The 14,838-nt window shown below is 40.3% G+C and overlaps 1 protein-coding gene and 1 pseudogene across 1 annotated transcript in view; one reads left to right on the top strand and one right to left on the bottom strand.

Annotated features, from left to right (window-relative positions):
- The window catches only part of CLIC4 (chloride intracellular channel 4), a 71,423-nt gene that overhangs the window by 21,477 nt on the left and 35,108 nt on the right, over positions 1–14,838 (bottom strand). Inside the window, exon 3 of the mRNA XM_059376686.1 lies at positions 3,327–3,452. Coding sequence (XP_059232669.1) covers positions 3,327–3,452 — 126 coding nt within the window. The remainder of the gene's footprint in view (positions 1–3,326; positions 3,453–14,838) is intronic.
- Positions 9,580–11,445, top strand: LOC132001518 (large ribosomal subunit protein eL42-like; annotated as a pseudogene).

Here is a 14,838-nt window from a genome sequence, read left to right as displayed (position 1 = left end):
GCCTACTTCTCTGCATATGATCTCTGTGAAATAAATAAAATCTTAAAAAAAAAAAAAAAAAAGGCTTACTAACACTTTATAGGGTCCTTCTCCAAAACTGTCAACTCCCCTTCCCTTCTATCCTGTCATCAGAAAGTGAGCCATGCACTCAGGTCTGCCTCAGTTAAAAATCCAAGTTTCAAAGCTTTTCTGGACAAAGTATTCCCTCCATTCAAGAAAGGGGAGTGAAATATATATTTATAAATACTTTCCCCAGAGGAGAAGATGGATCAAGTTTCTTCTTTCGAGGTAGACTGGTCACACAGACCAGCAAAACTTCCTTGCTTTAAGCTCTTCACTAGTCTCTAGATTCTGAACAACTCTGGAACAAACAGTTGCCTGTATTTATCTTTGTCATGACTGAATCAGAAGTGCTCACACAAAAACACTCTGTTCTCAGTATCATCAAATGCCAAAAACATGTTATTAGAAAATGCTAGATTCTGGTCTGCCAGCTTGTGTAACTCCTCTGCCTTTTCTCTTCATTCGGTCTAGAAACAAGAAGGCTCTCACTCAGCGTTAGGAGGAGGATGAGCCCTAGTTAAGGCCCCAAGGCCCTCCTTGTTCTGGAGGGGAAAGGCGGAGAGCCAGGCCCGTCCTTGAATGCCCTAGAACACAGGAAAGGGAAAGGAATGCCCCGTGATCCTGGAAAGAACTTCCTCTAGCTCCTCCTCTAGAAACAATTCTGCATGATAAAGACTCTGCTGTCTGTCACCTCAGGGGCTGTGGAGCCCAATCAGGGGACAGCACTCCCAGTGGAAACATGCTGTTCCAACGCAGGGAAATAAAAACTCACTGAGGGGACGCCTGGGTGGCTCAGCTGGTTAAGCGTCTGACTCTTCATTTTGGCTCAGGTCTTGATCTCACTCATCTGAAGTGAAGCCTCACCTATTTCTTAAAACGGATTCATTAAATTTAGTTTGACAGCCGCCTTCAGTCCCACTAGCTCATTGCAGGAGAAACTATCTTCGATTTCTCTCCTGCCTTTCCTCCAAGCCTGAGCCAGCCTACAATTTTACACTCACTGAAGCACAATCCCAATTACAGACTTACATTTCACCTCTTTTGTAAAAGTCAAACTCAGCAAAATAAAAAATAGAAAAAGAGGAGGAGGAAAACAGAAGAAACACGGGTTTTGAAGTCTTACAGGCCAGGCTTTGAAGAGCTCTGCCACCAGTAACTATAAAACTAGGACAAGTTAGATTCTTCGTCTTTAGTTTCTCCACAAAGTCTTGGAGAAGAGTGAGATAATCCACAGTGCACAGTGCATGGCACATAATTAGCACTGGAATGTTCGTTAGTAACAGCAGAGACATCAGCAACATCTAAAGTACTTGCTTCTATAAACAAAGTGAAATTTTTAAAACTTTATTTAGAAACTCTCTTCAGAATAAAAACTATAACAGAAAGACAAGGAAAATAATGGAAATAGGGATTGGGATTAAAGAGAACATTTAGCATGATAAAATAAAATAAAATGATTTACAACAACAAAAAAAAATCCCACAAGAAAAATACCCTTCAATTTAGCATACCGCGAACCTGTTAGAACTGAAAGATCTCCAAGTTTTAAATTAAATTATTTAAACTGAAAGAAGAGACAATCTCTGGTTAGAGTAGCTCTATGAATATGCCCAAACAAAATCAAGTTGAAATTTCTATATATAAAAAAGCAAAGTGAGGGGCGCCTGGGTGGCTCAGTGGGTTGGGCCTCTGCCTTCTGCTCAGGTCATGATCTCAAGGTCCTGGGATCGAGTCCCACATCAGGCTCTGTACTCTGCAGGGAGCCTGTTTCCTCTTCTCTCTCTGCCTGCCTTTCTGTCTACTTGTGATCTTTGTCTGTCAAATAAATAAATAAAATCTTTAAAAAAAAAAAAAGCAAAGTGATAATATTTATTTTGGGGGTGCCTGCCTAGCTCAGTTGGTGAAGCATCCAACTCTTGATCTCAGGGTTGTACATCTGAGCCCCACAGTGGATGTAGAGATTACTTAAAAATAAAATATTAAAAAGAAAAAAAAGAAGAAGGAAGAAAATGTTTATTTGAAAGGTCTAATTAAAAATGATGATACATCTTACAGAAGCTGCTAAGAAACCAGAATATTTTTATATTGGTTCTACCATTATCTTCATGTCCATAACCTCTGAGAAAAATAGCAAGAAGGAATAACTACAATTGTTGTTCCTACAGTTGAAGAAAGCCTGGAATGCCCGTCGTTCCTTCATTCACCTGTGAGATGCCTATTTTTGTACATTAAAGCTAATCCAAGTGTTCATTCTTTTTTAAAGCCTTTCCTGGTTCCACTCACTTTCCCTCACCACACCACGACCTCTCCATCCATACTGGAGTGTGTTTCCTGAGGATAGGAATTATGTCTTATTCACTACCGTATTCATAAGGCTTTGTTGCCTAGTAATTGTAGAATAAATGAATGAGTAAATTCTGAGTAACTGGTTATTTTAGAACCCTCTGACCCAATAATCCCAGTTCTGGGAAATTTATCTGGATATGGAGAGTAAGAGTCAAATCAACTAGCAAGAAAGGCTTGGGCCAGAAGAAAAACATTTCAGTTTTTCAGAATAATGAAACCAGAAAAGCCTAAAGCAAACCCTAATGTGTTGAACCTATGCCAAGATTACAGTACAATGCAAAACGGCACATTTGCAATTCAGGTAACTGTCCTTGTAGTCCATCTATCTGTCACCCATACCTCTAGTTGAGTACCTTAAAATCATGACCATGTGCACTAATGTGCAGGACCTGGGAATCTAGAACACTTCAAAGAAATACTTAAATAAAAACTGAATCCCAGGGACACAGTCTAAATAGTCAATTCCCTTGGATGACAGCTTCAGACAGTTACCTTTAAAATGACCTGATAAGAAATCCTCCAGCAACCTGAACCGCCTGCTTGGAGCTTCCAGCTGGGTTCAGTCTGAATCTGTCTCTCCCCATCTCTTCTCTTCTCAGTTGGGGACCAATTCCCCTCAAAGAACCAGTCTTTCCTAACCTAGTTCTCACGTCCCAAACCTACTTTCAGTGTATACGCTATAGCTTAATCACATTCCTACCTATGCTTATTGGCCTAGGCAGAAGCCTGTTCTGACACCAGTGTAGCATTAACTGTAGCATTAATTATAATGAGTAAAGAGAAGGCCTAGTCACTAAAGTTAACGCTGTATGGATTGAACTCCTGTACCATCCAGAGAAAGATCTCTAAGGGCCAGAAAAGACAAAACTTTAAAGAGAATGGCAATATTTTCATGCATATCTTTCTTTGATACTCACTTGGGAGGGCATAAGACTTCTTCGAGAAATTCTTCAATCTTATTTACATCCGTTTTGACTTCATTGTTGAAAGTTATAAATGGTGGGTGGGTCCCAGGAGCCAAGTTCTGCAGGTCTGCAGGCTTCCTGTTAAGCAAAATAGTCAAAACTGAATTATTTTTTACTCTGGGAAGGCAATAATACTTTAAATACTCAGAGTCTTTCTAAATGTTTATGTATATAAAAATGAAAATGAGTATAAGAATTAGTATTTGGGGGGGACGCCAAGGTGGCTCTGTCAGTTAAGCATCTGACTCTTGAGTCCAGCTCAGGTCATGATCTCAGGGTTGTGAGATCAAGCCCCGCATCCGGCTCCATGCTGAACATGGAGCCTACTTAAGATTCTCTTTCTCCCTTTGCCCTTCCCAGCTCGCACTTGCTCGCTTGCTCTCTCTCAAAGAAAGAAAGGAAAAGTAGCAGTATTTTTTCCACTAGTTTAACAGCTGCAATACTATTCTACTAAGAAGAAAACCTTCACAAAGCACAAAATTCATGATAAGAAAATCAGGAATCTCTGACTCTAACCAAAAGACAAAGGCCCCCATTCTTATTCTAAATTCAACTGAAGTGCTTATTAGAAACGGCAGTAGAATTGAGAGGAAACAGTCTCTAGTCTCAGCTCCAGCACCAACTCAATGTATGGATGAGTAAACCATAACTTCTCTAGGTCTTCCTTTTTTTCTTTTCTTGTAAAGTCAGGAAGAAGAGCAGCTCATTCCTACAGTCCTTTCTAACTATGAGATTCCAAATTCAGCAGCTACCAATTTTCCATTTTCCTAGAAGTTCACACTCAACAAGGAAAATGATCACCAGTCAAAATGACTTCGGTATATAAAACATGGCATAACCAAAGGTAAAACACAACACAGAAAGGGCAAAATATTATAGTGAATAAGAAAGGCTCAAATATGTCTTAGATTAAGAATTTTGTCCAAGTTCATTAAAAAGCCATCAATAAGTTAAACAGATAGGTGCCAACATAAACTGATACACAATAGATCAAATAAGTGAACACACAGAAAAATGTAAAAAAAAAATTAGCAAAGAAATTGAAGAGTAAACTATGATGACATCTCTATTAATTAGGAAAAACTGAAAATACTCAGAACACTGATAAAGATGGTGAAAACATATACTTACAACTACTAATAGCATGAAATGTTGGCACCACTCTATTTAAAAGCAAAATGGCTCACTTGAGCCCACCAGTGAATCCTAGGATCAATGATAATGACAAAATAGCGAGTGTATCCTAATGATAAAACACAAAGCATACATCAACATCTATGAAGTACTCTTACCAAAGTTGAACCTGAATCTAGAATCAGGCCTCTTAAAGCAGTTGTCTCTTAAAGTACGATCCAGAGGACCATTTCACCAGGCGGTCCATGAGGTCAAAACCATTCTCATAATACTGAGACATCATTCAGTTTTTCCACCCTCATTCTCTCATGCCTGAATAGTAGGCTACTAGTTGTGTGGTATCACAAAGTGATGTGTACACAAACAGACATGAGAATCTGTCTTCTATTAAGGCAGACATAAGAAATATACCAAAATGTAAAACAATGCCACTCTTCTAAATAACTTTGTTTTGGAAAACATAGTTTTAATTAAAAACCTATTTTTGTGGGGACGCCTGGGTGGCTCAGCTGGTTAAGCCACTGCCTTCGGCTCAGGTCATGATCAAGTCCTGGGATCAAGTCCCACATCAGGCTCCTTGCTCGGCAGCGAGCCTGCTTCTTTCTCCGCCTTATATACGCTTTTATATACGCTTTAAATTTCTCCGCCTTATATACGCTTTTATATATGCTTTAAATTTCTCAGCTTTAATTTCTAATACAGTAAAGTTGATAGATATAATCCACATAACTGAAAGCTCTTTGAGGCCTTTAATAATTTAAGAGTATAAAGGAGTTCTGAGACCAAAAATTTCATTTAGGAAACTTGAGGAGATGCAGGACAAAGTTAAATGATACCACAAAGAAGCAATCAGCCAAATACAGAATACGGGACACTCTACAGTCAATGGCATGAAGGAAAAAAGCCACAAATGGTAGTTGGAAGGAAATGCTGCAGATTAAGAAAAACTTAAGAGGCATAACAACCAGATATAATGAGTAGAATTTGTTTGGATCCTGATTTGAACAAACCAGGCAAAGAAAAAAAAAGATATTTTGGAGCTAATTTGGGAGATCGGATCATACGCTGGGGACCAGACGTGATAATGACAGGGTGGTTGGGTCAGAAAACGTATGTGCTGCTTGGAGATGTACGGTGAAGTATGGAGGGCTGAAATGACAGAATTTCTGGGATTTGCTTTAACACATATCAGGAGGGAGAAAAAGGAAAAGAAAAAAAAGGGACAAAGCAAATGGGTAAAATCTCAATAACTGAGTTGAAGTTAGAGGGAAGTTTATTCTATTGTTGCATATGTTCAAAAGCTTTCATAATTAAAAAGATAAACTTCAAAAAACTGAAAACTTTAAAAAGGCACCAAAAAACTGCTTCAAAGAACTTTCCCCCCTACCTATTATTATAGCCCTTCCTTCCTTCCTTAACACAAATGCAGAGAATTTGAACAAAGGATATCTCTAAGTGTACCATGAAGGTGAAATACTTTGTCACTGAAAAGGATTTTAAAAATAGAGTGTACCTCAAAATCTCTACTCATCCCAGTTTATCCATTTTCCTTGGTCTTACACATACTCCTTCACAGTTCCTTCCCCTTTTTTTCTCCCTCCACCCCATTAAGATTTGGAATGTGCTGCGTCTATGACTACATTCCGAAAATACAAAGGCTTATTAATGATCTGATCAGTCCAAATTTTCTAGCTCAGAATGCCCCCATCCAAAGCTCTAGAGCCCATCTCCCTCACAAAGAAAATAAAACATAAAACATAAAACCAAAGAAAAATAAAACAGATCTTCTATCAACTTGTATAAGTACCTAAGCTCTGAAAAAGGACTTTTAAAAGTCAAAATCTGATTTGATATTCAATTCTGATTCCTTTCCTGAGCACGCTTTGGTCTGAGAAAGTAAAATTGAGCACAGGATGACAGGAATACAAGAAAGTTGAGTGAGTCTTTCAGATCCACATTTATTTAAACGGTGACTTGTGCCATGAAACTCCTGGAACTCATGTAAGTACTCAACTCCAGATCAGAACTAGTCCATTTCTAGGTTTCATTTCTTTGGTTTGTTTGGTTAGTCCTTTTTACTTCTCACCCTGACCACCTGCTCTTTGATCACCAACAAGTCCAACAGGTCCCAGACCACACCATCTTTGGTCTTCAGTCCCCCTCACATTCCCACTCACAGCTCACTTTATTTCTTCCTCAACTCACCAAGACCTTGTACATAACCAAGGATCCAGACACCCTAACAGTTCAGAGTGTATAATTTATTTTCAAATATTAACATTTTAAACATTTTTTAAAAGATTTTATTTATTTATTTGAGAGCCGGAGATAACAAGTAGGCAGAGAAGCAGGCAGAGAGAGAGGAGGAAGCAGGCTCCCCGCTGAGCAGAGAGCCCGATGCAGGGCTCCATCCCAGGACCCTAGGATCGTGACCTGAGCCGAAGGCAGAGGCTTTAACCCACTGAGCCACCCAGGTGTCCCTCAAATCTTAACATTTTAAAGCTAAAAGGGGGGGGGGGCAAGTGGGTGACTCAGTTGGTTAAGCATCTGACTCTTGGTTTCAGCTCTGGTCATGACTCGGGGCCATGGGATGGAGCCTCCCATTGGGCTCCAAGCTCAGCAGGCTGTCTGCTGGAGATTCTCTCTCTCTTGCCCTCCCCCAACCACTGTCACTCTCTCAAATAAATAAATAAATCGTTTTTTTTTTAATATTTTATTATTTGATAGACAGAGATCACAAATAGGCAGAGAGGCAGACAGAAAGAGAGGAGGAAGCAGGCTCCCTGCTGAGCAGAGAGCCCGATGTGGGGCTCGATCCTAGGACTCTGAGATCATGACCTGAGCCGAAGGCAGAGGCTTTAACCCACTGAGCCACCCAGGTGCCCCTAAATAAATACATCTTAAAAAATAAATAAATAAATAAGACTTTTCTCATTCCAAAGTTATAAAATATATTCATCAACATTTTTATGACTAACAGTCCCTTAATGCCTAAATGTAAGGTAATAACATACATCCGTGTTTTACAAACAATTTTTTCATGAATAAGGTAGAGTTATTAAAGGGGGAGAGAGGATAGATGCTTTACAATAACCCATGGGGGCAAGGAAACAAAACAAGTAATGGCTATTCTATAATAAATTACGACAGCTTTTAGCTCTCTAAATAAAAATATTTATTAGGGGAGGGATAGAGTTGGCATGGTAGAGAAGAAAGAGCCAACGACTGAATAAAAAGGACCTAGCTGATTAAAGCCCCAAATTGGATAGTTCTGCCATCCACCAGCTATGTAACAAAGGAAATCACAACCTCTTTGATTTCCTGCTCTGTACTGCGATGTAAGACCTGCTTTGCCTGTGAAGATCAAATCAAATAAGAACATGAGCTAAACCAAAGCATACAAATGAGATGCATGCCTGCTTTCAGGCTCACATTAACACAGCTTTATGGAGGAGATGAGTCTTGGCAGTTTTTAAACTCTACTTGAGTCTGATGGTTCAAAACTGGTTATCTAGCATTAACTGAATGGCAATAAGAAATTGGATTAAGAGAGGTTTATAAGGTAGGTGTCTGTGTGGCTCAGTCTGCCTTCAGCTCAGGTCATGATCTTGGAGCCCCAGGATCAAGTCCCACATAGGGCTCTCTGCTCAGGGGGGAGTCTGCTTCTCCCTCTGACCCTCTACTCTCTCGCTCTCTCTCAAATAAAGAGATCTTTTAAAAAAAAAAAAAAGAGAAAGAGAGAGAGTCTTTAAAGTAAAGTGAAATCAAGCAAAGGACTACCAATTTTCTACTAATATCAGGGACTAGTGAATAGTCCACTTTGTTTCTGCTGAAAAGCTGTCTCGGTTTTTAAAAAACAAAGGTGATGAAACTGTTCTCTAGGATTAAGTGTTGAGATGAAGAGCAAACATGTTGGGTCCTTACTCCAAGTCAAAGTAGGTCCCAAAAGAAAGTTGGACACATCTAAATGGATCAACGGACTTCAAGCTACAAGCACAGAGGTGACTTAGAAGCTGGATCGAGTCATCAGCCAAGCAGAATCTCACTCGGTACTCCCAAGGCCTCAGGTGTTTTGTTTGACCCACAAAGGCTCATTTTACAAACGCTGCACAGAAACTTAACATTTCTGAAAGTTCAGTGGGACAGAAATGAAACCGAATGGACAGGCAATGGCTAAAAATGTCAGGACATCTGTGGTTTAGCTCATAAAAGCCCTTCAATAAATACTCAACGATACATTCAAACTGATTCCCTTAAGTGACATCTAGAAAAAGCAAAGTGCTTATAATTCATGCCATAAGATAAGAGCACACATACTCTTCAATGTCTGGGAGTTTTCTTGTTTTTAATGTTACTTATTTATCTGAGTAGTCTCTCTCTCTCTCTCTCTCTCTCTCTTTTTGGGGGGGGGGGGGGTCAGAGTAGATGAAAAAAAATGCTTCTGTTCTCTCTCATTTTGCTTCTTGTTGAAGAAAAGGAAATAAAGAGAAACAAAATAACACGAGACAGAGAGGGAAAGGAAGAATAGGAGGAATATCATGGGACCTAATACTTTAAGCAACTTAAGTGGCTTAACTTCAATTAAAGTTTAATTCGGTACCCTTGAGACAATTGGAGACACTGGGCCAGTGGCTCAGTTCCAGCTGCTGCTTTTAAAACGAGTGCAGTAGGGCCACAGGACACTGGAGCTCAGGTTTAAAGATGACCTAATTTTGTAACAAGCTGACTCCACTAAATGGAGGGAAAAAATATTAAGTATGTAGAACTTATAATTTTTAAAGGTTTAATTAATTTATTTATTTGAGAGAGAGAAAAAGAGAGAGCGTGTGTATGTGTACATGGTAAGGGGTGGGGGAGAGAACTCAAGTCTGCTGAGCATGGAGCCCACCTGGGACTCAAGCTCACAACACCAAGACCGTGACTGGAGCCGAAACTTAAGAGTCGGATGTTTAACCAACTGAGCCACCCAGGGCCCCCTAAAACTTCTATTTTTAATTGAGTTCTTTTTGAAGGTACTGATTTTCAAGGCATAAAATCCATCCACACAAATCAAGAAAATACTGGACACTGTATGGCGAGTATGAAGAAAAAGTTAACACAAAAAAATTCTCCATTTGTTTCAGAATACTTTACTCCTATTAATTATTCTTCACTAAGTTTGCCATATTCTGACTAAAGTCACCAGCTGAATGAATGAATCATGGATTCACCAAAACATACACACCAAGATCCCGGTTACTAAGTCCTGGTCTAAGTGTCCCAATGCAATAGTTAAAGGGTTTTATACTGATACATGGTATACTGCTAAATCTTTGTCTATGTTAACGTCAATTTACAGAGCAATCATGTTAAAACAAAACAGGAAGGACGCCTGGGTGGCTCGGTTGGTTAGGCAGCTGCCGTCGGCTCAGGTCATGGTCCCAGCGTCCTGGGATCAAGTCCCACATTGGGCTCCTTGCTCCGCGGGGAGCCTGCTTCTCCCTCTGCCTCTGCCTGCCATTCTGTCTGCCTGTGCTCGCTCTCTCTCCCTCTCTCTCTCTGACAATAAAATCTTAAAAAAAAAAAAAAAAAAAACAGGACCCATCAAAAGATTTCAAATATAGCTTCTATAATTCTTAAGAGATTTTCTTAACACAGTTGAGAGAGATTATACACTGATAGGTTGAAAAAAGCATTCACCAATAATGTTTTTCTACTTCAGCTCTTAGGGACGTCAACAGGCTCTATCATCTTTGAAATCACTTTGAAAAAGACCGTAAGACGTGGCAGTGAAGCGTGCTCTCTCTCTGTATGACTGTCCATGTCTGTCTGTCTCTCTCCGTGTTTCTGTCCCCTCACCCTCAAAACACACACATAGGGCATCTCTATGATTCAGAATGCGTTTGTGAAACACGTATCTTGATTTGCAGGGGTAACTAGGGCTTCACGTAGCTCAAGTCAACCTCACGGAGGGAAAGAAGGGAGTCTGTACTCCTGACTAGCCAACAGCAGGAAATGCAGGGTTTCTCGGAAAGGCTGGCCTGTCCCATTCCATTCAGTCTCTCTGTATGTGTCATTCACACCACTGTCACCACCTGGAAACCAAACTTCTCTCTCAGCTTGCTGAAGCCATTTTTCAGAAGGATGGAATCACAGAAACATGACAAACGATCTGAAGAATCTATTTAGAAAAGAGATTTTGTTCTGAGTTTATAAATGACTTTCAAGATAGGCAGAACTATCAGTTTTATGGCTCTATGGCTCCATGTTAAATGGTTACAAAATTGTTAAAGTTTAAACTATCTTAATTAGCTTCCAAAACTTTGGTATTATTACAGCAACTTACAAGTGAGGCTTACACAATATCTTACAAATGGTATGCTGACATGTGAAGCAGAAGGAAACCATTTGTGAAAATGCAGAGGATAAGAAAGTTTTAGCATTTAAGGAGGACATGGGAACAGAAGCATACATTTCCCAGATCTTTTAAAAGCAGTCTTCTCCAATTTATTTATTTTCTCAGAGACTATCACGGAAGAGGGATTTTATTCACTGGTAATATAGCAGGTATCACTGCTTTTACAATAAAAAGTTAATTAAAAAAAAAAAACTAATTTCTTTCCATACCGACAGCACTCTCACAAAGTGGTGAACATTCCTAAAACCCACTGGGCTTTCTAGAAGTGTGGCAAGCCCCACAAAGTGACACAGTACAAGAAAGAAAAAATATTCTCTTTATGCCCAGGGAAAGCGGTGTTATGACAGGAAGCAGAGTGGCTATGGTTGGCTTACAAAGCTGATTTTCCAGAAAAAGGCTAGAACTACAAAGAAGATTGTGCTGAGGCTTGAATGTGTTCAGCCCAACTGCAGATCTAAAAGAATGCTGGCTATTAAGAGATGCAAGCGTTCTGAACTGGGAGGAGATAAGAAGAGAAAGGGCCAAGTGATCCAGTTCTAAGCTTCATTTTTTTTTTAGCTTCATATTTTATTATATTATGAAGACAATAAAATCTTGAGGTTATGTTCACTTCATTTGGTTGCATTTGGTCTTTTAAGAGGGAAATAAACTAGTGCCATCAATTAAAAAAAAAAACTAATTTATTTTTCATTTCCACTCTCATTTCTCAAAACTAGAAAAGCTAGGGCACCTGGGTGGCACAGTTGGTTAAGCGACTGCCTTCGGCTCAGGTCATGATCCTGGAGTCCTGGGATAGAGTCCCACATCGGGCTCCCCGCTCGGCAGGGAGTATGCTGCTTCTCCCGCTGACATCTCTCATGTTCTTTCTCTCTCTCCCTCACTCAAATAAACAAACAAATAATATATTTTTTTAAATAGAAAAGCTTACCTAACAACTATGTGACACATTATATCTAAGTCAGCATCTCGTGTGTGTGTGTGTGTGCGCGCGCACGCGGGCACGTGTGTGCACACGTGCACCTGTGTCAGAGAAACAGAGACAAAGATAATAGACAGGGGTGATGGCGGATTACTGTTGTCACACTTTCTTCTTTCTCTTCCCTTTGCCTGTCTCTTAGGCTTATCTGTGATTGCTGATCTACAGATGCTGATCATTGATTTAGAAATTTCTGGGTGGGGCACCCAGGTAGCTCAGTGAGTTAAGCCTCTGCCTTTGGCTCAGGTCATGATCCCAGGGTCCTGGGATCAAGGCCCACATCAGGATCTCTGCTCAGTGGGGAGGCCTGCTTTCCCCCTCTCTCTCTGCCTGCTTCTCTGCCTACTTGTGATCTCTCTCTCTCTCTCGCTGTCAAATAAATAAATAAAAAATAAATAAATAAAATAAATAAAAATCTTAAAAAAAAAAAAAGAAATTTCTGGGCGTGATGAAGATAGCAGAAGTCTTCAAACATTTTCATCAATGCCATAAACCTGTCAGCCTAGAAGTAGGATAAAAACAATGAATTTTATTCAACAACAGATCTGAAAATGGTCTGATGAGTAGTGAAAAGGACCTTGAATGGTGTTTAGCACACAGTAGACACTGAAGAAGAAGATATGTTAATGTTCTCCTTCCTTTTCCGTGAATTTAAAAATGAGATAACTGACCTCCAAAGATGAGGTGTTCTGCCCAACGTCCTAGGGAAACCAGTGACAGGGCTCTCTCCACACAGAACCAGGTCTCTTTCCCTCCTCCACTGCTCCCATTTGATGACACGTGATAACATCTTTAAATATGCCCCCATATTTTAATATTTTCATTTATATTTACTTGAAGGTTTTGCTTAAATGATGGTTGATGTAAGCTTAAAATCCTTCTGAAACCTGGGAATTTTTTTTTTTTTAATCTACAAGTTCTGCAATACAACTGTGATGCGAACAGAAAATGAGGTTTAGAAATGACTCCCCCCCGGGACACCTGGGTGGCTCAGTTGGTTAAGCGGCTGCCTTTGGCTCAGGTCATGATCCCAGTGTACTGGGATCAAGTCCCACATCGGGCTCCTTGCTTGGCAGGGAGCCTGCTTCTCCCTCTGCCTCTGCCTGCCACTCTGTCTGCTTGTGCTTGCTCTCGCTTCTCTCTCTATGACAAATAAATAAAATAAAATCTTTAAAAAAAAAAAAAAAAGAAAGAAAGAAATGACTCCCCCCAAAGCATGAAGGCAGCGCTGGCAGGCAAGCAACAGGAGGCTGTGCCGAGCCTCACGGGGGCACAGGAGTACCACCAGCAGAGCCATTAACACCAACTGCCATTCAAAGGGAACGTGTCACACGGTGCCAGAACTGGAAACTAGCTTGTTCTTATGGATGAAATGTCATGTAACAATAATTTTCTCAGAGCACAGAGTGGGCCTCTAAATAGCTCACAATCGAGTCTTACTGCTCTCCACCAACGGTTAGTTCTGCGATCAGTCCTCTTCAGCAACGAATTAGCAATTACTGGGAAAAGCAGAAAATAAGCCCTAGAGGCATTTCCTCCCCCACAATTGTATAAGAACAGTCATATCTAAAGTTTTAACGTTAAGATTATTAACGTTAAGATTATGAACGGTACTTTTTTATTACAGGGTGTTTTACTCCTCTGTGACAACTTTATCTTACAACAGTTTTTTGAGCCCACGTTCACTCTCTTGAAATCTCACTCAAGACTCTAAGTGTCTAAGTTCCTAGAAAAGGTCCGGAAGGATAAAGACCAAACCAAAATGCAGTGGTATCTGCGAGGGGAAAGCGAATGACTGGGGTCTGGGGGCGATGAGGGGATTCGCGGTCATGTACTACTTCTACACTTTCCCTGGCCCTCGGGAAGCATGTTTTAGATGCACCAGTGAACTAAGATTTCTAAAGAAAACCAGTATAGGCTCCAATTGTAAGTGTTCTCTGTTGATTTTATACAAAGCCCTAGAAAATAAACAGACATCTTCTTTGGATGGTAATACTGACTAATTAGGAAGCCCTGATCTTTCATCTTGCCTCCCATGGGTGACTTTTTACACGTAGGTATATTACTCTGGAACTTGCAAGTCCTCAAAGATCAACCAACATACAGAAATAATGTCTTCAGGAGTTTGTACAGGAAAAGGAAAACAGCCATTCTGAGTCCACTTCCTCTCCTGAACCAGAGTCCCTGGCTCACGGCGCTATCACCGGTAGGAAACACAATCAAGCACTGTGTTGAGCTGCTCAAAGAAGGCTTTCTCGAAGCGTGGCAGTCAACTCACTTGCTCCAAGCCAAAAATGGAATGGGAGAAATCCATGTATTTTAAGACACAGTTAGGGTGTGTGCCTGGTAGTATGGTTTATTTTTAGAAGTTACATTGAGAAACTTCCTTTCTGAGTGCATGTAAGGAGAAAAAAACAGTAATAGAAGGGCAAAGGCATGAATTATTTCATTCTTACAGCAGCTCTGTCCAAAATGAGGTAGGCAAATCCCTGAAAGAGCCCGCAGTTTGAGCTCTCACTATCCCCAGAGGCTTACCTCTGCATTCCCATACTGAAGGGGTTCCTGGAAGACTCCATGGCTTATTTTCAATAAATAGATCTTAAGTCTCCAAAAATCTCAAAGAAGTGCACTAGCAGTAACTAAAGAATAAAGTGTAAGAAACTGACAGAAGTCCAGGGAATGCCAGCTGAGAACTGGGAACGGGATGACAGCTCCCAGATAACTTGCTTGGTGACACCCAGAGGAATAACACACATGAATTCCACCACGCATCATGTGACAGCCCGTCCACAGTCTTTCCTGGACACTGTTCGTGACTGATTCGCTTAAAATAATAAGCAACAAACCACGTTGCTGCCTTTGTGTCAAGAAGAATACATTTCCACTGCCCAATCCTAGATTTTCTGTTAGTGTAACTGCTCTTAACCCTTGATTTAAGTGTCTTTTTCCCTAATTAT

Source organism: Mustela nigripes, chromosome 14 (genome assembly GCF_022355385.1).
Source record: "Mustela nigripes isolate SB6536 chromosome 14, MUSNIG.SB6536, whole genome shotgun sequence".
Taxonomy (NCBI): domain Eukaryota; kingdom Metazoa; phylum Chordata; class Mammalia; order Carnivora; family Mustelidae; genus Mustela; species Mustela nigripes.
This window is presented reverse-complemented; position numbering and strand designations above follow the sequence as displayed.